This window comes from Elgaria multicarinata, chromosome 3 (assembly GCF_023053635.1).
Source record: "Elgaria multicarinata webbii isolate HBS135686 ecotype San Diego chromosome 3, rElgMul1.1.pri, whole genome shotgun sequence".
NCBI classification, from domain to species: domain Eukaryota; kingdom Metazoa; phylum Chordata; class Lepidosauria; order Squamata; family Anguidae; genus Elgaria; species Elgaria multicarinata.
In genome coordinates this window covers 107,746,403-107,769,683 of record NC_086173.1, presented here as the reverse complement: position 1 = coordinate 107,769,683, position 23,281 = coordinate 107,746,403, and the positions used below count along the sequence as shown (strand labels likewise).

General features: G+C 39.6%; 1 protein-coding gene across 1 annotated transcript in view; it reads right to left on the bottom strand.

Moving 5' to 3' along the window:
• SLC6A11 (solute carrier family 6 member 11) overlaps nt 1-23,281 on the bottom strand; it is a 117,911-nt gene that overhangs the window by 5,370 nt on the left and 89,260 nt on the right. The window contains exons 8-11 of the mRNA XM_063121220.1: nt 12,728-12,831; nt 7,622-7,746; nt 4,513-4,625; nt 3,208-3,345 (exon numbers count right to left, since the gene is read on the bottom strand). Coding sequence (XP_062977290.1) covers nt 3,208-3,345; nt 4,513-4,625; nt 7,622-7,746; nt 12,728-12,831 — 480 coding nt within the window. The remainder of the gene's footprint in view (nt 1-3,207; nt 3,346-4,512; nt 4,626-7,621; nt 7,747-12,727; nt 12,832-23,281) is intronic.

The window sequence follows — 23,281 nt, the reverse complement described above, 5'->3', positions numbered from 1 at the left end:
AGGGACTGTGAACAGTGAACTGTGAGAGGGGGAAAGCTTGACAGTTAACTTTTAACTGAGGCCGAACAGTTACACTGAAGGTGTGGCCTACCCTTGGAAGCTTACCAAGAGTCAGCAAAGCTGTTTCTGTTACCATGGAGATGACTAGGTTCCTTAGTACACTTACAGTCAGATCCAGTAGTTTTTATACTGGACAGTAGAATCGAAAAGGTCAGGCCATGCTAGGGTCTATGAGACAACATTATATTTACATTCATTAACCCTTATGCATTGGCCAGACAGGCAGTTAGTCAGATGTTAAAGTTCTATTGATCAGGAAGATCAGGCTGAAGAGCATACAAGGGCCAATCCAACAGAGTTCAGTCAGGGGAGGTTGCCAGTCTAAGGCTGAGAATTTGGAGCCAGGAAGAGAAGAGAGAAGGCATTAGAGCAAAGGAAGAAGAAGAAGAGGAGGAGGAGGAGGAGGAGGAGGAGGAGGTGGAGGAGGTGTAGTTGGGAAAATGACAGAAGGTAGAAGCTGTGAAGATCTGCTGGCAGAGCAGATCCAGTAGCACTTCTACAGGGAAACCCGGACAAATTGTCAGCTGAAGGGAGCTGGCCTCAGAAAGATGAGAATCATGTGTCAGAAGAGGGATTTTCCTCAGGACCTGAAGGGAAAGATAAACTTGAATTCTTCCTCCATGCCTGTTTTAATTTTTGTGAACCGGCCAGAGAGCTTCGGCTATTGGGTGGTATAAAAATGCAATAAATAAAATAAATTATCACACACACACACACACACACAGATGCAGTTTGCATTTTAAAAACATGCATATGAAATAGAAGCATGCACTTAACATCACAACTACTTTAGCCTTAAGCAATCTTTTGTTTAACTATGTTTTACACTATATATTCCTGCTGTTTTATATTTAATTTTTTTTCCAAAAGTGTAACAAGGTTGCAGTTAAGAAACTTCCTATATTGCTTGGTGATCCATAATTTTAGGCAATAAAAAATTGACAAAGAGCTTTATAGTACATCAGCAGTGCACATTCCCATAAACATAGTAAACATCTGGAATGGAAGGGGAAACACAAGCAGAGGTGTATATAGCATTATGTTTTAATTTATGATGTTGGAGCACTAAAAGCATCACTCCCTTTCAAAATGTACTCCCAGTTATATCCTTATATTCAGGTTCACTATCAATTTCTAAATCACTCAAATACTTTTACAATGCAATCTTATACATGCTACAATGCAATCCAGCTTTAGTCACTGAAACACTATATATGAATATTCAGATGTATTCAGCTGCCTGGCTCTTATATAAGTATGAAACCACAGATAGTGTTCTGAGATAAAATCTACTAGAGCCAGTCCCAGATGGAATATTGTTGTGAAAGGGTCAATTTGAAGGTTACCTATATTTTTCTGAGTAGATCAAAGTCTTAACAAATGTGACGGTCCCACTGAATTGCTGACATTAGTATCTCTCGTAATAAAAGCAAGTAAGAAATGTTAGAAGAATTCTGCTTGGCCCAGATATGTTTGAGTGTACTGTGTACGAGGAACTTGTGAATAGTATAAAGCTTCCCAGTCAAAAATTTATTTTTAATTAATTAATTAAATGCCTTTCTATACTGCCCATTAGCCAAGGCTCTCTGGGCAGTTAATCTTCACCAATACATCAAGCCCAGAAATGTATGCTGGTATACTAGTTATTTATCTTTTGAGTTAATAATTGAGGCCATCTTGAGAGCTGGCCTAGTTCTAAGCTCTGTAGTGGGACACTAAGAGTAAACTTCAATGAACAACAATACCACTTCAGCATTGCTTTAAAGTGCTCCCAAGAAATTACACACTAAAGAAATGCACACTGCATGCCTCCTGAACAGAAGCAAATTTCTTCACCCTGTCTCATTGGGACTTTTTGGAAAGGCATCTAATAAAGAGCCTTACATGATAAAATGTAGTACAATAGTGCCATTTGGTGGCCCATGATACATACTGCAACTTGGTTTACATTGCATATTATAGTGTATGTTTCAGAGGGCACATTGTACACAACCAAAGGAGCAGCAACAGCAACAACATGCTGTGTTTTGGAACACTTTTCTTCTTTTTCCTACAGCCCATCAAAAGTGGTTGAGTATGTAGTACAATAGTAACAAAGAGGTAGTGTGGCTCCATTGTGGGCAATGGCGTAGGGGAATGAATAAAATGCCAAGAAATAGAGCTGATCAGCCAATATCAAGCTACACTGCCAACCTAAAACCAAAACGAATCCAATTATTCCTTTTCTTTGAGTTTGTGCCTGACTGAGAAGATTAACAAACGTGTAGGGACAAGATGAATTTTGCTTCAAAGTTGGGAGAATATAGCAAACAGCAAAGTTGCGAAAATATAGCCCCCCAAACTCTGGATTGTATTTCTGGGTCCCTTGTAAAATGGCAATATGTTTCCTCCACAAGCAGAGACAAAGAAAAATAATAGCCTGATAACTCTGAGCTGCTCCCAGTACATGCAAAGCTATGTGCGTCTGCAGTCATGTGATGAATTCAGCTTTTGGCATGTTACCACAAAGTCATATTTAGGGTGAATTGGGGGCTGTAAATGGAAATTTGATTTCAGGTAGGGGGTCGGGGTGCATGCTACTGGCCCAACATGTGATGGAGTCAATCTAGCTTGGATTTTTCCCAGCACTTTTTCTGTGACAACAAGACTAAAATCCATATAGCTAAGTCCTCAAATCAAGAAATTAATGCTTAGTATTAATCATAATTGTAGGGGGTTTTTTTGAAAGATGGGGATGTGATTATTAAGTATACATTTATCAAATTTCCCCAACACTTTAATTTCAATATAGGAAGTGATTATAACATTCAAGCTACTAAGTTCTTCATCAACCAGCCTCCAAAGATAACCGTTTCTACATTCCCATACATCACATAGTGGGGGGTGGTGTGAGGTAGAAGGCGTTTCCCTAGCAAAATACAAGGAAGTATATGCTGATCTCATCTGACTCCATGGTGCCTTTGAGAAGAAATTGCCATGTTTCCATATATTTTTGTGTTTTATCACATAGCAAGATTTCATCAGTATTTTGTTGTTCCAATATTTGATCAGTCCTCAAATACCATTGCCTAGAATTCCTGGCTTTAAAAAAGGAAGGAAACAGTTTTTTCTGGCCCACTGCTTTGAATGCAAATAATTCTATCTTACCTCTGTTAACATTATTAGACCAAGGAAGAATGATACAATTGAAAGTGCAAGAATCAATAGTTCTCGTCTGTATCCCCTCCGGAAAACCTTTGGGTACATATCCACTACAGCTGTCACAAGACTTTCGACACACACAAACTGGAACAAATGCAGAAAAAAGGAGACAAAATAAAGTGTCACTTCTATAGCCCTTGTCAGTACCCAAAATGCTTGACCATATATTCATCATTTATAGCTCAGGCTTATAAAGAGCTTTAACAATTACAGCAGAGGATTCATCTTCTACTGGAGCAAGGCAAAGCAGATCATATGTTCTGCAGAGGAGACAGAGAAGTGCTATACTAACTCTGGTATTGGCACTCAGTATTGGAGGAACTGGGCACACTTTTGGGATACCTAGCAAGAGCCCCTTGCATGGCAATGGTTCCTGGTGGCAATACCATTTGGTTGGCTCATGTCCAGATGCTGGAGAATGTCTGCTTGGTCTATAGTGTTCCAGAGTTCTAGATTTTCCTTATGTTATATTATTTCTATGAAGCTGCTAGACGAGGTCATCTAGAGGTCTGAAGAAAAGTACCACAAATATGTGGATGGCACCCAACTTTGCTGCTCTTTTTTTTTTTTTCTTACCTAATACCAAGGAACCATGGTTTATTCACCATGGTTAAAGCTGTGGTTTAAGGTGTCTTCTGAGCGGGGCCATTCCAAATTAGCACTTGCAAACCGTAAACATGAAGATGGATATTTCCATTTGGGATTGGGGACTGAGTGACTGAAAATGAAAGCTGTTAGATTTTGAACAGGAAATCCTGCCATATCTCTTTTGCAGCAGTTCACTTGGAACAGCACTCCAAAATTTTCTCCTTTGTAGGGCGCAGGCTAAACAAACCTCTCCGATTGTTTCCTCTGTTTTCTCAAGACATGTGTAAATTCTTCCCTTTCTGTCACCTCTGATATTTTAGAAAGAGCTATGTATGCTCACATCCAGTATAAGATTGAGGCCCATACCTTCTGATTCATACCATATTACCTCTCATTTCCCTTTTGTCCTTACTGCCAATATTTAGATCGTAATTTTTTCCCCTACACTATGGAAAGAAAATCCAGCTGATTGACATTTGCGATTTCTACCTACCTCTACTGTTGTAAGCACAGTGAAGCAAATATTCAGTAAGTAATAATAAGCTGGCAATTTAAGTTTCAGGAAGATCCTCTTTCTCAGTTGAAATTGACATTTTAGCTCAATTTACATTCAAAAGGATTTGGTTCTATGTTTATTATCTTGTAGTTATCTTTCATTCATACCTGACTATCTAATCCAAGGAATATGAGCATCATGAAAAACAAAGTTGCCCATAATGGAGAAAGAGGCATCATCGTTACAGCTTTTGGATAAGCAATAAAAGCAAGTCCAGGTCCTGAAAAAGAAAATAAGCAGGAATTGTTTATATTTTAGTAATATATGTTAATTATGCTGATAATATTATGTTGCTAGTAAACTTCCTTCCATTTATATGCTGAGAGGCAGGATATAAATAATTGTAATAACCAAATAAATCATTTTAAGAGCAGTTCTGAAAAAGCCTAATATGATTTCGGACTTGGTCACAATGTAGCAGCAATTGTTGACTCGCCATAAAACCAGCCGATGCAGATGCATTCAAATATAGCAACAAATTGAAGGCACATTCCACTGGCTGCATAAAGTAAGCCAATGATTTAATTGCTACAGAAACCTTAATTAGAAATTATTAACTGTTGGTAATGTCTTTGATGACATAAATAAAAATGGGGTTAGGAGAGGAACCCCTTTTTAAAAAAATCTATTATCTGTATCTCCGCAGCTGTGCAGATACACTTAATAAAAATAAAAATAAATGGGGGGGAGGAATGAGCAGCCAGAGGGAGTAGAGGTGGTTTGCCCTGAGTCCCTGCCCCCTCTTCGCATCCTCCTCTGGCTGCCTTGTTCCTTCTCCTCCCATTTTTTATTTTCTGTATCTCCGCAGCTGCAGAGATACGTAATTTTTTTAAAAAAGGGGGAGAGGAACAGCCCCATTTCTCTCCTCCCCCCTTTTTTACTTTTAAAGAGAGGAATGTTCGCACTTGCATTCCTTCCCATGTAGATGCTGGGAAGGAACTCAAGTGCAGGAGCAAGGCACCTCCATAAGGACAGGGGCCTGATCTCAGCACTTCTCAGTAATGTCCAAAGTGTCTGAGGATTGGATGGAAAGAATGACATTTGAAGTTTCTTTTACTACTACAAAGAAGTATGAGGGGATCAGGAAGCATCCATGAAAGATTCCATGGAAGGAGTTGTTGCCTGGCTATAGTAGTTTTCTTTAGTGATATAACCAACATTTGTACTCCTGGACTTGAATATGTGAGTCTAGGTTTTTTTGAAATAGTCACTTGAAATACCAAATGAGAATTATGACTCCCCCAATCCAAACTGGGGAACAATTCCCCCTCCTACCCACTTCTACTCAGCCAAACCACCTCCTCTCACCTTGTCCCTTTCTCCCACTCATCTACTGATTCTCTCCTTGCTTTCCCCTCTGCTGCTATGGTATGTTGCTATGCAGTGCACAAGTAGCCCCCCGGAAATGATGTTTTTCCAAGGGTTATGCAAAGCCAATAGTCTTTATGAAAACTGCATTTCTCAGGGGCTATTTGGTTTAAAGCATCAGTATGCAAGGTGATTGACATACTAAATAGCGACATATTAGGTGCTGGGAGGGAAAGAAGCCACACTCCCTTTTGTTTGCTTGCCCTAACCACTGGAATGTCAACAGCCACCATATAATTGGAATTAGGGCAAGAAGGAGGCAGCTTAAGAATTGGTGGCAGTGGGAGGAATAGGACTGGAAGGGAGAAGATTTATGGACTTACGAGGTTTAATCTGAATTCAGACCGGTTCAGAAATAGGACAAACTATTTCCTGATTTTGGGAGAAAATACTTCTGTTTATTTTTTAGACAATTCAGTTTGAACCAGGTGACCTCGTCCATCACGAGTATTCACGATTTTCATAAAACCATCACGATCCAATCATTTTAGTACCCCAGATTTGGGAAAAGGTCTGTAGCTCAGTGGTAGAGCATATACTTTGGATGAAAAGGTCCCAGGGTACAATCCCTAGCATTTCCTGGGAAAGTCTCCTGTCCGAAACTCCGGAGATGTGCCACCATTAAGTGCAGTCAATACTAAGCTAGCTGGACTAGTGATCTGATACTGTAACAGGCTTTTTCCTATCTTCCTATAATTATGCTGTTTTACATTACAATGCTGGAATTGTTTACATAAACATTGGGGACCAACATTGGCATCAATATACATGGGTCAACAGTAAATTCATGATGCTTATGCAACACATTCTCCTACAGCCTGGTCTACTCAATGCACAGTTTTCCTTTTAGTTGTTACTACTGGATCTTCAACAGGGAGGTGCATAAATCCCGTGATGGCATAATCACAGATTTGCATTCCATGCAAAGTGGACAGCGTCTTTCCCCATCTCCAGGCCAAACCTTGGATCGTGTAGCTAGCAGGCAGGGCTTAAAACAATGTCAGAGTTTACAGGGGGCAAAGAACACAAGATAGTCCCTGTTATATCTTACTATCTGCGCCTAGGTCATGGTTGCACAGAGAGTAGATCTCCAGATGTTTCGGACTTCAACTCCTAGCATTCCTGACTATTTGCTGTCAGGGGCTTCTGGTAGTTGACATCCAGACCATCTTGAATCTACTTTCTGCCCACTCCTGACCAAGGTAGGACAATGCTACAAACCACGGAATATCAGCTGACTTGATTCATGTCACATGGGCTAATGATTTCTTTCCTGCACCCATTTAGAATGGAGTTTCCATTTTCCATCATAAGTATGACTGGCTGCATGGTGCCATCAAGGGGAAGGGGGAAAATAGAGCAAAAGAAGAAACAGAATAGGAGAAAACAGATAATGCAAATATCCATGAACGAAAACAGAAAGAGATATATCGGGGCTTTTCAGAAGACGTTTCTCTCTCCCTCCATCTCCACCTACTCTGAATAAAATTATTGGCAAAATGTTTACAGGCAGAAAAATATTACAGGTAAACAATTATTGCTGGATTCTAATAATCTTCCTTAAAAACACGAACAATCAAAAAATCCCCTTTATTTTTATTTTTTTAAAGGAGAGCCCACCTTCAAAATGTTTGGAAATTTTGGAAACATCTGTAGATGTTCTTCTTTACCTAATTCCCAACCATTTTACTGCATATGAATTTTACAGGGATTTCCCCCTCCCCCCAGAACTAGAGGGTGGGTGGAAGATCTTCCCTATACAAATTCTCAGCTCCCTTACAATAATCTTACTCCCTAAGGAAGTATGCAACAAGGAGGCTACTATCAAATATGCTTTTTAGAACTTACCTGATTCTGCAACTTCTGCTATGGGCACACCCTGCTCATAAGCCATAAAGCCAAGGACAGAAAATATGGCAAAACCAGCCACAAAGCTTGTGCCACTGTTCAAGCAACAGAGCATAATGCAGTCTCTGTGGAATAAAGAGGAAAACACTGTTTTATTCGAAGCATGTGGTTTACTTCACATGTTTGTTAGGGTACTTCTTGCAACTTTTTCTGGCAGAAAGTTCTCCCCCCACCTTTTGGCAAGGATTCCCAGTCTAGGATGGAATAGGTTTTGTGCCATTGTTGTTTTGTTTAAGGGAAGGAATAAGACAGACAGACAGACCAACAGAGAGATTGGGAGAGTTGCTGGACAGAGAGCCAAAACTGCCAGCTGGGAAACACACACACAATGCAAGGGGGGATGGCTCCTTCTCTTTCATAGATATTTTCTCCTGTAAGTTTCATGTTTTCCATGGTTGCTCTACATCACGTTCTTATAACTTAATTTTCTCCTCCTACCTGCTCCTCCTTTCTACTTTTCCATCCACATTACCAATCTTTTAGAATTTTGGCTATTCCACACACACACTCTTTTTCCAAGTCCTGGTATTCTTGGAGGAGAAGGATATCAATGATTACTAGTCCTAATGGCTATATGCTACCTCAGGTATCATTATTATTATTATTATTTATTTATTTATATAGCACCATCAATGTACATGGTGCTGTACAGAGTAAAACAGTAAATAGCAAGACTCTGCCGCATAGGCTTACAATCTAATAAAATCATAGTAGAACAATAAGGAAGGGAAGAGAAGGCAAACAGGCACAGGGTAGGGTAAGCAGGCACAGGGTAGGGTAAAACTAACAGTATAAAGTCTGCACAACATCAAGTTCTAAAAGCTTTAGGAAAAAGAAAAGATTTTAGTTGAGCTTTAAAAGCTGCGATTGAACTTGTAGTTCTCAAATGTTCTGGAAGAGCGTTCCAGGCGTAAGGGGCAGCAGAAGAAAATGGACGGAGCCGAGCAAGGGAAGTAGAGGCCCTTGGGCAGGCGAGAAACATGGCATCAGAGGAGCGAAGAGCACGAGCGGGGCAATAGTGTGAGATGAGAGAGGAGAGATAGGAAGGAGCTAGACAGTGAAAAGCTTTGAAGGTTAACAGGAGAAGTTTATATTGGATTCTGAAGTGAATTGGAAGCCAATGAAGAGATTTCAGAAGCGGAGTAACATGGTCAGAGCGGCGAGCCAAGAAGATGATCTTTGCGGCAGAGTGGTGAACAGAAACCAACGGACTGATGTGAGAAGAAGGAAGGCCAGAGAGAAGAAGGTTGCAGTAGTCCAACCGTGAAATAACCAGTGCATGAACAAGCGTCTTGGCGGAAGAGACAGACAAAAATGATCGAATCCTGGCAATATTATACAGGAAAAATCAACAAGATTTAGCTACTGCCTCAATATGAGGAATAAAGGAGAGGCAATAAGCCTATATACACCAGTTGCTGAGGGACATGGAGGGGAGGGTACTGTTTATTTATTTATTTATTACACTTATATACCGCTCCCATAGCCAGGGCTCTCTGGACGGTTTACTGTTGCACTCGTGTCTTGCTTGTGGGTTCCTAGCCAACAGCTGTTTGGCTACTATGTGAACAGAATGGACCGTTGGTCTGACCCTGCACGGATCTTATGTTCTTATGTCATGCATCAACTATGGCATTAACACAGAAATTAGGCTGTGTCAGGAGCTGCTCTCCAACTGGGAAAACAACACAGAGTCTTGTGCCAGCTTAAAGACTAACAAATGTATTCTAGTATAAGCTTTGGTGGACTATAGCCTGCTTCATCAGATGTGTGGAGTATTATGGACAGTACATATGGGGGTTGTGGGAAACAGAACTGTAAACCATGAATTAAGAAGGAAATTAAATTTAAAAAGTGGCAATCATATTTTAACAATGGTCATTCACAGTGTGTTGTTGCTGATTTGACAAACATTCTGACACTAATATGCCAATTAATTCATAGTGTGATAAAAATCCATTATTCCAATTCAGGCTTTGATGATTCAAGCCTGTTAATGAATTCTAAGTCAGCAGTCTCCCACTTGAATCTCCCTCTGAAACTCCTTTGCTCCATAACAGCCACTTTAAGGTCAGTGGCAGAGTGTCCTCAGAGGCTGAAGTGTTCTCCCACCAGCTTGCTGTTGTTGTTGTTTTTAGTATTGCCAAACCCGAACTGTGGTTTTCAGAAAAGCCAGCACTTGCTATGCACATTCATATGTATGTCTACTCAGAAGACAATTCCACTGAGTTCAATGGGTCTTACTCCCAAGTAAATGTGCACAGGACTATAGTCTAAAAAAAATGGAAAGAAGGAAAGGGTGAATAGATGAAGGCACTACGGAAGTAGAATAGCAGGATGCTGCTGGGATGTTTTATCATGTTTAAAGGCTCTAGTATGTGAAACAATTTCATCAGTATTGTGTAGAGGAGGCTAGACCTGTCACCTAAAGCCACAACTGCCCTGGCCTTGAAGATGCCAGAGTTCTCATCAGGTTAGGATCTGGAAACTTACCTCTCTCTGCACAGCCTATTGGCCAGACTAAACAGAGTATGTTAAGATCATCTAGTTAAACTGCATGCATGGGAAAGATCTATTCTTATTCTGACTTGGTAGTGAAAATGGCACTACAGAAGTATTCTGTATTGGCATACTTTGCCAATACTACTTCCCACTTGGCAGACAGTTTCTCCACTGTTTCTCACTCTTTGCTCATTATCTGGCAAGAGAGCTTCAGCAGCCATCTGATATGGAGCCATAATTACTAACTTTGTGGAATCTCTATGTTCACATCATTGAGCACATAATGATACAAATACACATCAAGGATCACAGAGAAAGCTCTTGATATTATAAGAACTGCCACAAGGCCTTCAGAATTAATATATAATTTCAACATCAGTACACATTTTAGCATATGCAAAAAAAAATTATTATGTGCCGCTATCTGAGGCACTTTCATTGCCAACTTTGTTTTACAAAATTTACCACTGACATCCTTCAGACAGCTGAAAAGTTTGGCAATGGAAATGGAATGCTGATAAACCACCTCTTTTCCAAAGCTCTGCTTCGGATTCCTTGATGTCTAATGTATGGGAGGTGTGGGGGAATGTTTACGATAATATTTAACATTTCACAGTAATCAGGAACTTTTTTAAAAAAGGGAAATCATATTGAGAAATACAAACAACAAAAAGTATTGTGGTACTTTGAAGATTAACAGGTTATTTGTTAGTCTTTAAGGTCTCACAAGATATTGTTGTTCCTGCTGCTATGTCTCTGTGGAGGAATGTGTTATCTTTGCTCAAGGCTCAGTTAAGAAATGTTCTTCCATCCCATGAGAACACTACAATATTGATGAATATTATGGCTGATATCGTGACCGTCATTTACGGAATAATTGTTAAATACAAGTGATGGTTGCATATTTTATAATTTAGCAAAATATGTCCAGGATTGGCTCCAACTACATTTGATTTCAATTACATTTTACTATGCAGTCCAATCATTTTACTAAGCTGGGATGTGATCATACAAAGTGAGCCAATAAATACATGTGAATAGGGTGGGTGGGAATTTAGATTGTATTTCAGATTTATGTATCAGTTACAATAATTATATGCTGTTCATTTAAACTGGGCATTGCTATTTTTGAAGGTAATATCCAGGTGTCTTTTCCCTATATTCTATTAAATTCAAGCTAATATACCAGCTGAATGTGTAGTCCGATATGTAAAGTGTGTGGATAGGATAGTGGATTATTAAACTTCTTTGTAGGTTGTGAAAAATTTGGGGAGTTTCTTTTTTACTTTCATGAATTCCTTATTGGACATGCAATTTTAATAACAACAAAATTTAAAGCTTTTCTCCCAAAAGAAATGCAATGCAAATCTTTGAATGCAAATACTGTAATTTTGTGTGTGTCCAGATCTTGGAGAAAAACACACAATATGATATAATGAAGACAGCATTAGGAATTCATTTAGAATTCGTGGGGGGAAATGGTGTTCTTAAATTACGTTTTTAGCGTTCTTAAAAGATGCTCAGAACTTGAAGGCACATTTGAAGGCACATCCATGCTAGGAATAGACGTCCCCTATAAGTCAGGTTAGAATAGACATATTTATTGTGATTAGTCAACTTTATCAATACAAAAATATCACCATTCCAAATCTAAAGAGTATTTTAATAATGCAGCTTTTAGAGATAAAGGGGATAACCAATAGAGTTTACACTAGGGGGAGCCAATATGCTACTTTCAAATTGCCTGATGGAATATAAGATTAATGTTCCTAGCTCTTGTGAGCGTGTGTGTGTTGAATGAAATGGGTGTTACTCTATTAACTGCCATTTCACACACACAAGGATTCAGATTTTCCAAAGGGGCAGCATGTATTTTAGCCCCAAATATATAATTTGAATATCAGCAATTCCATGTGATTTCAAGTAGCATAAGAAAGTACCGAGCCAGTAGTATATAGCTAACTATTATGCAATGAACAAATTGTGGAGCAGCATAACAACTCAAATCATGCTTTACAGCAACGTGGCTGTAAATGTTACTCCAGCACTTCTGGAATTGCCGATCAGATTTTGTCATGAGGCATTAAAAACAAAAGGGCCTGGGAAGACAAACTTCTGAATAATGTCTGAAAAATAAACTTCCAAAAAATGCCTTTAAAAATGGGAGCACATTTGTTAGTTAAATACATTATGTATACTTTCATCATGCAGAACTACGACACATGCTTAAAATATGGTTTTAACACATTTTCTATTACTCAGCATTTGCTTTTATAAGTGTAATTAATAACAGAATTATTTTGTAAACCGCCCAGAGAGCTTTGGCTATGGGGCGGTATATAAATGTAACAAATAAATAAAATAAATATAAATAAACAAACAGAACATTAACTTTTCCCTCCAATTACAAATTTCAACAAATGATTTCAAAAGTAATGATGTGCTTGTGTGCACCAGTATACACAAGCATACTACACCTATATATATATTTCCCCAAACTAGGTATGCACTACTTTATTTAAAAATTATATAATTGTGTATTACCTGTAGCAGTTATTATTGTAGTTATTGTAGCTTCCTAGAGCTGTCAAGCATCCTAGGCAGATGGCATAGGAGAAAAATATCTGTGTTCCAGCATCCACCCAGACCTGTAAGCACAAAATGTAAAAAAAAAAAAAAAAATTAAGAAAAAGAAAAAACACTGCCTTTTCTTTGCCAATCATGTAGGGTAATTTGTTTATGAATTATTACAAGAAGTCTTGTCAGATTCTCCAGTTATATCCAACTTGGTACACCACATGAAGTTGCAAATATTACATTTGTCAAAGCAGTGTGACAGAAATGAATGTTGGCCTTCCTCTATCATCATCATCATCATCATCATCATCATCATCATCATCATCATCATCATCATCATCAGTAGAATCAGCTGGGGAATCAGTCCTGAGAGTTTATTTCTGTCTGACTTTTGCAGGTATATCAAGCCTCCAGCTTGCTGGAGAAAATGCTGGGAAGTGGCTGGGGACTTTGAGGGAGAGGGTGGAATCAGCTGGGGACCAGCTGAGAGATTGTTTCTGCCCCAGTTCTGTAGGTATATCAAGTTTCCAGCTTGCTGGATGCACAAGCCTCCAGCGCAAGCCAAAGGCCTCTTCCCCAGTGGATCAAGAGCTCTGGAGAGAGGTCAGACAAAATGATGCAACAGCAATGGACTTTAATTCAACAGATGGGTCAGGCTAAGGAGATGTGGGGCCTGTAAATATAAGCTGGGGATTGTTTTCTTTTTAGTGCCTGAATATGTGCCTGGGATGGAGTAGGGCTGGTGTGGGGGGCGTATGGTGGTGTGGTAACCAATCACTGTGGTGATGAGTAGAGTGAGATATGGGAGGAGGTCTAGCCAAGTAAGGCAAACACGGCTCAGACAATTACCAGCTGTACCGTGTTCTGGTTCTCCCTGCAGGTTTGGAGTTGGCTTATCAGCCTGATACTTGGCTTATCTCAGTCAAGACTGAGATACTGTTAATGGATGGTTCTTCTGACCAGATGGAGGGTGCTCAATCTGTTCTGGATGGGATTACACTCCCCTTGAAGGGGCAGGTTTGTAGCTTGCAGGTTCTTATGGAGCCATCACTGTCACTTGAGGTTCAGTTGGCCTCAGTGGTACAGACTGCCTTCTACCAGCTTTGGCTGGTCGCCCAGCTACACCTCTATCTGGACAGGGATAACCTATTTCAGTAATCTGCCTTCTGGTAACCTCCAAATTAGATTACACCGATACAATCTATGTGGGTATGCCCTTGAAGACTGCAGTTTGTGCAAACTGTGGCAACCAGATTAATAACTAGGACCAGAAGGTCTGAGCATATAACATCTCTGCAAAAAGTTCCTAGATTTCCGAGTTAATTGGACATACACGCAAGTTCATACACACATATAAACAAGGATGTTCGGTAACACTACACTGCTTTAACATATCAATTGTTCACTGACCCCAGATGAAAAGCCTGTGACTTGGCAACATAATTTGAAAATATTGTCTTGTGTATTTATTAGAGAGATACATTTTGGTCCTTAACAGATGTTCAGATTGGAAATTACGTACACATGTACTGGGATTTTCCCATTCTGTATATTTATAATTTAATTATTATATTTATAGCCAATCTTTCCTCTAACCCGTTATCATAAAATTGCCAGCGTGTTGCTTCCTAGAATGCCTCTCAGTGTGCTACTGAATTCATTCCATTATGAGTCTACAGTAAGTTCCCACAGTAAATTCAGAACCTTACTATTTAACCATGGCTATCGCTTAAGGGTTCAAATAGCCACTACTAAGAGTCTGTAAGAGGAAGCAGCACAAAGTATTCCCAGGTGTGGACACAATGTAATCTGTTCATTGTTTATACGAGTATATCAGCCCCAACATACCACAAGTGATTTTCATTTTTAGTAAGTTGCCCTTAACTTTCAGGATAGTGCCCGTGTGACAATTCAGTTAAATACTGGGAGTTCCAAAATCATTTTATAAAACAGCACAGAAGTCAGGATAAAGTAAAACAAAACAAAATCCAATGGGTTATTGCAGGGGTCTGCCACATGGCACCCACAGGTGCCATAGCATCCTTGGGGACCTCCACTTTCTGTTCCTTCAAAAAATGTTTTTTTACTAAAAGCCTTGACAAACGTCAGTGTGCCAGGTTCCCCTTCCTTCTTCTGCACCTGCTGATCAGTTGTTCACCAGGCAGAAAGAGAAGGAAAGGGCTGCGACTTCCCCCCACCCACTCTTTTCCCATTCGCATAGACCTTTTCCCTTTGCTCTCCCTCTCTTATCTCCCCACATCCAGCCTCTAGTCTTACTATTTCTCTCCCCTCCATCCCTCCCCTTCTTCCTGTCCCTTCCTAGCCTTGCTCTTTCTCTTCCACTCACCCCTTTATTGTTGCTATTTCTCCTCCCACCTCTTTATGTCACTGTTTCTCCCCTCCCTGCCACTATCCTCTATCCTCACATTTTCTCTCCCTTCTACCTTGCTAGTTTCTCCTCCCTCATAGCCACTAACCTCACTATGGCCCTGTTCAGAAGGCACCTTAAACCACAACTTTAACCACAGTGAATAAGGCTTTTTGCACTTCTTTTGACTAGCCAGACCCCCACTAACCACATCCACCATAGGAGCCCTTTTGTGGTGCTGCCCACAGTAGTTTCTCAAATTCCCAAATGTGCCCACAGGTCCAAAAAGTTTGGGGACCCCAGCATTAATGCAATTCTCTTGCATGTGGCTAATTAGCTCATTGAGTCTCAGCCATCATGATTATTAAAATATCTCTCCAATCTAGCAATGTCTTCTCTTTGCAGTTCAATTAACTGTTACAGCTTATAACATGGTTCTTGGTGCAATATATCAGTTGGATTAAATTGAGAAAACAGTTCATTTAATTATCATGGAAATTAAAAGCATGAAAATAAGGGAACATATTTTACATACAACTGTTCTAGGAGGCGTTGATTTCTCAAGTTGTTCAAAGCAGGAAGTGCTTCTGTTTAGAAACACCATTAGGGTCACATTTAATTTGCATCAGAAGTTTATATGGTTTCACTGCTGTCAGGATGAATAAAATACAGCTGATGATTACGTCTCTAAAACTGTCTACTTGGTCATGAGAAAGTATATAGGTAAAACATTTTGACAGAGTACAAAGTCTTGGGAGTCTCAGGAAGTTGGATATAGTATAAGTCAACTGAAAAAAAAAATTAAAAATGGTTTTTGAAGCATATAGTTTGCCCATACAATAATGATGTTACTTTTGGCAATTAACATGTGCAGCAATGTAAGAATATCATTGCATTAGAAGCAGCACTGAGGTATTAGCAATAATGTCAAGGTAGCTTGAAAGGACAGTCTCTGTCAGATGAATAATAATTTCTACTAAGAATTTGTTGCTTGCCCAGAGCTCCACAAACTCCTGATAAGCACAAGGAAGTTGGAAGAATGCTTGTGAGGCCAGATTTTCACATATGTTTAATTGAGTGGGTCACTCTCACACCCAATGTGAGTTATGCCTAAAGTAGCACTTTCCACTGAAGTGAACAATGAATGCTGTGTTTGTCAGATGTTCTACATTCACAAGGATACACTGGATCAGGATGAATCAGTGTAATACTGCATATGTTAAACATAACTTGGTATGATTCTTATGCAGCAGTTGGAGTAGGCTCTTGCCTGTGAACGCTCATAAGAAGAAAAAGGATGGCAGCGCCAGATTCCAAATTCAATCAAGTGAGGTGAACCTCAAAAGACACTAAGAAATCTATTTATAGACGCACTCCAAAATGTGTTATGCTTGATGCATTTTCAGTTTTATATAACTCTTCAGAATAATATATAATTGATATGCTACATATTGTCTTAGGCTTCTCTATAGTACTATTCCAATAATCAGTAGTTATTACCACATGCAGTTTGACTGTGTAATAGTTTTTTTTACACGGGGCTTTACTGAGGTTTCTGCTACCAGATTCTTTAGGGATTAAGATCAGCTCCTTTACACATGTTTTTTTTTCAGGGTGTTTCTTTCTCTACCTTTCTATATGTTTCATTACGCAACCACTAGGTGGCACTGTGGTATATTGGAATCGCTCAACTATACAAGAGTCTCATTTTGCCATTTCCAAACAATACCACACTTTCCTCAATCTAAAAAAACCCAAGGAAATGGTTGCAAAGAGCAAGAGAGGCCCTGGAGGATGACAACATCATGTAAAGAACTTGCAAACTACCATGAGTGAGGAATTGCTAGCACAAAATAAAAGCCTTATATAGAAAGGCTCATAGTTAGAGAAGCAGTTCCCTGTTATCGTTGTTTCCATAAAATCCACACAACAGTTTGGGAGAATAGACCAGCAAATGCAAATTAAGAATTGGAGAGTTCCTATTCAAGGTGTTGTGTGCAATGTGTTTTGCTAAACTCTGGTCACTTTCTAACTCCAGTCGAACCATCTTCAGCAGTTAGCGGCTCTAACCATGGCTTAAAGTGTCTTGTGCGACAGCATGGCTTGTGGTTAGTGCAAACCCCAAAGAACTAGTTTTGCTAACCACATCTGAACAGGCCCACTGCAGGTTTAAAGGAGAGAAACAATTTTCAATGACTTAACGCCTATGCATTTGGGAGTGAACCCTACATTTTAAAATGTTTGAACAAAGACGTATGGCTCTGACTGCCCTTTCAATATGAGCTCTTTATGCTGTGATGTCTTTTTGGCCAGTGTGAATTTCAGGACCCCAAGAACATTGCATGCCCAACTTCCTCTATCTAAAGAATCCTCTGTACAATTTTAGAGTGATGGGCATACAGCATTCAAAATAAAGTTTTTTTAAAACAGTTTATTCCACAGAGTTCTCTCAGTCTGTGGCCTTTCTCTATTCAGGCCAAAAGCAGTGGATGTTGCTCTTAAGTAGTTCCTAATTCCTCCCAGGAAACACAACCCACTGAGGCTGTATCCAGTGGCGCTTCCATATTGTTACACACTATTATGTCGTACGAGTTCAAACACAATGGGAGGAAGGGGAGTCCAAATATTACAACTTTCCTTTTTGCAAGGATATTAAGCAAGACTCCTTATTCCGCAGTGTATTATCCAGAATCAATTTAGTGGTAACACTTGTAAAAGCACACTTTGAATGTGAATCTACAAAGGATTATATACAGAAAACCCACAGAGTAAAACATCCATGCCAATGTGGTAACAATACCATCAAAACAGCTTTCAAGCTGAAGCAGTGGTCCAGAATATGTTCTACCACTTGTGCAAGTGAGTATGTAATGTCTTGTACATTTGGTTTTTGAACACCCTTGTTGATGGACTTATTTCCCTGAACTTATAGCTATTGTAAACTCCTACATCCTGAACGGGCACATTATCTAAATGAGCAAAAAATCAGGAAGTACACTTAATTGGCCATAATATAAAAACATATTAATAAACCTTTATTTTATAATAGAAGTAAAGTACTTAGTATGTTCATTACGTTTAATTTCCCCATTACAACAGCCTCTTACACAGGCTGCATATAGCGCAAGGTGTGTGTTTGTTTTTGCCTTGGCACAGTTAAGAACAAAGAGCATATAGGTTTCACAGAATGGAGGTGATTCCATTAATTTCTTGGGAGACATATATTGGGAGAAAGTCTTTTAAGTAAATGTAGCAAAACTATTATTATTCCCATGCTTACAAAAACAGAAGTATACTTCTGTTTCTGTAAGCATGGGAATAATAATAGTTTTGATATTCAAAACCAAAGGCCAGAACTAGCTATGGAGTTCTTTTATCACTGTACCTGTGAGTCTAATCTCACGAGTCAGAATGTATTTAAACAATAGGATAGAATAAGGGTAAGACAAATGTTCACCTATGTATATTTTCTGGGCAAAAAATAGAATTTATCAAGGTGTTCAAAATCCCCCCTCCCAACTAGTCTAACGTTCTTTATTTTCCACCACTTTTCAGAACCACTCTTTCCCCTTCTCTGCTGCTACTTCAATCCAATGTTTTTGCCTAATACTTCTATCCAACTGCACAATCACAGGCAATTAAGAATCATATGGTGTGTCAAATGCTATCACAATGCTAAGTGGCCAATTTGACCTGGTTACATGTTAACATCACTGAGGGTTAAGGTTGGTGGGGAAATTGTAGGGATCACATTTTAATATGAAACAACCTGATTTGAACTTCCTGAGCTAACGTGAACCAGAATGCCTTGGTTTTTGCTCTTTTTCGAATTTTGCAATGCATTTCTTGGATCAAAAACAGTTCAGAAAAATACATATAGTAGGAGAAAGAGGTACAAGAATGCATACATTAGGAGAAATTCATATGAAATACATATGCACTTCATATGAACATTTTATCAAAACATTTACAAACTGATGCAGAAATGTGGTAGAATGTACTTGTGGTTCAAAAAGTTTTAAACTTGTAGAAAGCCAAACAGAACGATTCATCCATCCACATTGAGGGCAAACACAGCTACATTTCTCTTGCTCAGGGGGAAAGAACGGTTGCCAAGGCAACTGGATTGATCTTCCCTGACTTACTGCAGAGTGATGAAACTGTAGATGCAAGTGTGTCACTTCTTAACAATTACAATTGTTTCAAACAGAAATGTCACCATCCTATGTGTGTACTGAAATAAGCTCCAGATGCAATAAACACAAACAAACAAATATATAAAAACCATGCAATAAATAAATACAATATTTCTACAGTTGCCTGGTGTTAATAGTAGGGGTGTGCACGGACACCCCGCTCAGCCCCGCGGGCCGATCCAAAAATTTCAGATCGGCCCGCTCCGCTTCGCCCATACTCCGCTCCTCTTCGCCGCGGAGCTCCGGCTCCGAATCGGAGCTCTGCAGTGGAGGGGAATGGTGCCAAGTAAGGCCGGGAGAGGAGGGCGGGGGGGGGGGGGTTTTACCGGGCCCTGCCTCCATCGCCTCCCGTGCGGCGACGGCAGCAGAGCCCGGTAAGTGACCAAGGGGGAGGGGGGCCTTACCTGCCTCCGTCCGCGGTCCGTCGGCTTATTCAATTGAGACCGTGGTTCAACCAGGAAGTCTGGGCCACAAGTGCGGCCCAGACTTCCTGGTTGAACCGCGGGCTCAATTGAAGAAGCCGAGGGACCGCGGACGGAGGCAGGTAAGGGAGAGGAGGGGGGGTTATCGGGCCCTGCCGCTGTCGCCGCATGGGCGACAGCGGCAGGGCCCGGTAAACCCCACTTACCTTTCCGGCGGAGCTCCGGATCGAGGCGAAGGATCCACCTTCACCTCGATCCTCTTCGCCACGCTCCGCCGGCCCCCCAATCCTCTTCACCTCCGCCTTAAGGGGAGGCGAAGCACCCCGCTCCGCTTCTATTTCGACGGTCTGATTAGAAGCGGAGCACATCCCTAGTTAATAACAACTGCATTTAGCCGAGCAACTTAGTGGCAAAATTCTCCTAGTTTTAAAATGCCTTTAAAAGAAGAAAAGAAAGTTTGTTCCACTGTGTCCCTCTACAATGAGGCAAATTGGGAATTTAAATAACGGGTGCGACTTGCAACAAAATATTTCTTTCCAGAGTTCTCCATTGTATTCCCCCCATCCCACCCTAGAAAGCAGTCAATCAGTCCATATTTTCTGACCATTGAGCATCGTCAGTCTTCATTGGGATTAATTTTCTAATGGAGATTGAGGTCGTCCATCTGCAAACCTCAGGATTTCTGCAAGTTTGTTGGTCTCACCATCTTGTACATGGAAGGTTCTGTTTTGGCTATATAAGGACCAACTATCAAATAATTAAGATTGTTATTAGAATATACAAGTGAAGCCCGAAAACAAAATGTTGCAATACATTTCTGGTGTGGGTATGTTACCTGAGCTTGAGGGAACTGAAAAAACAATAGCTAACATCAAATTCAGGAGAGTCTGCTCTAACCTGGGTCTTACATGACGTGCATTTAGTTTATAAACATTTAAAAGTACAGCTAGTCTGCATACAAGTAAATTGAATATGGGGCTTCTGTATTGAACTGCGTATTCAAGTAGACCTTAGAGGAGGTCTGAGTGGGCAACTGAAGTAAATTGACTTTTGCTGAAACCTGAGACAACGGGAATTTTTTGATTGGGAATCATAACCAGACTCATCTACACCTCTGACTTGCAATATTAACAATGGACTACACTGCAGGATTGCTGAATAGCACTCTCTCAACCCTTCTTGCAATAGTTAACATTATAGGATTGTTTTAAGTTACTCTCTCAGCTTTAGCTGAACTACCAAACTGCTGTACTATGGGGGCATTGGCTTTGGAATTTGCATTAGCACAATTAATTTTAAAATGTTTCACACTAAATAAGAATGGAGTTAGAATCAGTAAGAATTCTTTTCTCTCTCTCTCTCAATTTTCTTTTAAAGGGGTGTGGACAATCCCAACTGCATTAAAATGTTGGATTTCTCCAGTGATTTCAATGGGCACCTCTCTTGTCTTTGAGGATATTTAAAAAAATAGCACCTCATTGTGGGCCAGGAAATGACCTATCCAGATGAAAAGAAGGCATTCTCTACCTTTTTATATCTATGTCTCTATTTCTCTTCCTTCTTTTACAGGGTCCAGCATTCCATCCTCCCTCTCATCCAGTTATCCAGTTATCCGTGCCCAATTGGTATGTTCAGCCCTCCCTCAGCTGTTTTGTTTTATTTTCTCCCTTAGAATTCCGCTCCCCCTGCCCCCAGAGAGCTTTGAACTGCTTCGGCTATGGGGCAATATATAAATGTAATAAATATATTATTTTTTATAATAATAACAATAACAATAATATATAATTTTGTATTTCTGCAAACCTTGATGTTTCTTGGAGTCTGTGGATACTGCCCCTCTTGGTGCCATTTTGGCTGCTTTTAAGATATTAGTTTAATACATTGCAAGTGTATTGTTATATATTAAGACATTGTTGTGCTTAAATTTCAAAGTACTTATATTTTTCTGTCTAATTCAACGTGAATAGTAGTAAAAACTAATAATAAATTAATAATTTAATGAATAACAGCTAGAACTGTGAAATACTGATTGGCTTTTCCAAAGGTTTCTTAATGATTTGCTGTTTGCTATTCTCTCTTGCTAACTCTGCTTGATGAAGTATTCTAGAAATAATTTATTCTCCTAGAATAGAGGTTGAACTTTGTCTTTAATGTGTACTTTCACCCTAACCCAAACACCATAATTTCCAATTACTTCTCACATTTCCTTAGACCTAAAGCACGATTCACAACCTGCAAAATAAAGGCCAACACAATCTGAATATTTTTGAATTATTCTGCTGAGGCATCCACCAAATGAATCGATAAAGAACGCTTTATGTATAATTATATTACAGAAACACATTCATTCAAAGTAGCCCCTGCCCTAAAATGCACTTCTTCTGATGCTCAATGAACATTAAACTATGGGGCTAAATGGGGCTAAAACAAAACAAAACAAAACAAAACTTCTGGAAAAAAGTTCCTTTTGTAAGAATGTCTCAACTCAAGCACATCATGTTTTTTCAGGAGCACATATAATGAAATTCAGATCTGCTGCTACAGTATATAAAACAAACACTTACAAAGTTGTTTACTGTGCTTGTTTTTATTAGAGAATGAATAATGATATTATAGTTTAAGACTGGCATAAATTATTCATTACCCGTTGATGAGTCTTAAATTTTACATTTTTAAATAGCAATTTTCTTGGAGTTGTGGAAGGGGAGGGCTGTTTTTAAAAGTCTACTTTTGAGCTTCCCTTTGCCCTCCAAGGAATAAGGGAGTAAGCACACTCTGACCATGTCATGGCTTCAAAGGCTTTGCATAAGTTCTCTTCCCCATTTCTGATGTTTTCAGATTTCAGACTGGCTTCAGATGTTACATAATGCATAGGCTACATATGTTCTTCATGTGAGTGATTCTCAGGGGGATGTACACCCCTTCATACCTTCTGCAGGCAATTCCCTACCTCCATGAAAGTATGTGAAAATCTGATGCCTAAGAGGAGAAAATGTTATCTGCTTATTGTACAAGTTAAAGTGCTGCAGTGAAATAACCCCTTCCCCCCCACCCCGAAAAAGGCTTTGCTCTTGGAGAGATGCCAGAGCCTTAGTGCTAAATGCCCTGAAAGACTTAGCTTTCATTCTCAGGTATTAAAAAAAACTGAGAAGCCAAAAAGATTTCAAAAATCCATATATTGTAGCTTCATTCAGAGAGAGACCCCAAGCTTCAAAACTAATAAACCAGCTTACAAAACTAATTTTCTCAGTGCTTTTGCACACCAAAGGCCACAGCATCAAAGGTTTAGTCACTGAATCTGACAGGTCTGTCTGTGTTTAACAATGGTAAATCACAAGAACATGATGAAATAAACAGAAATAAATTCAGTCAAGCAATAATCAAGGAAGGCAAAGACAAGGTGACTAACAGCGTAATCCTCTGGATTATTATTGGATCTATCCATCTGCCCTAAACCCTCTGAGCAAAAGCCAAGCAGGGCCAGAGGAAGGACAAGAGCCAGTCAGGGCTCATTCCTCCACAGACCCCTAAGCCT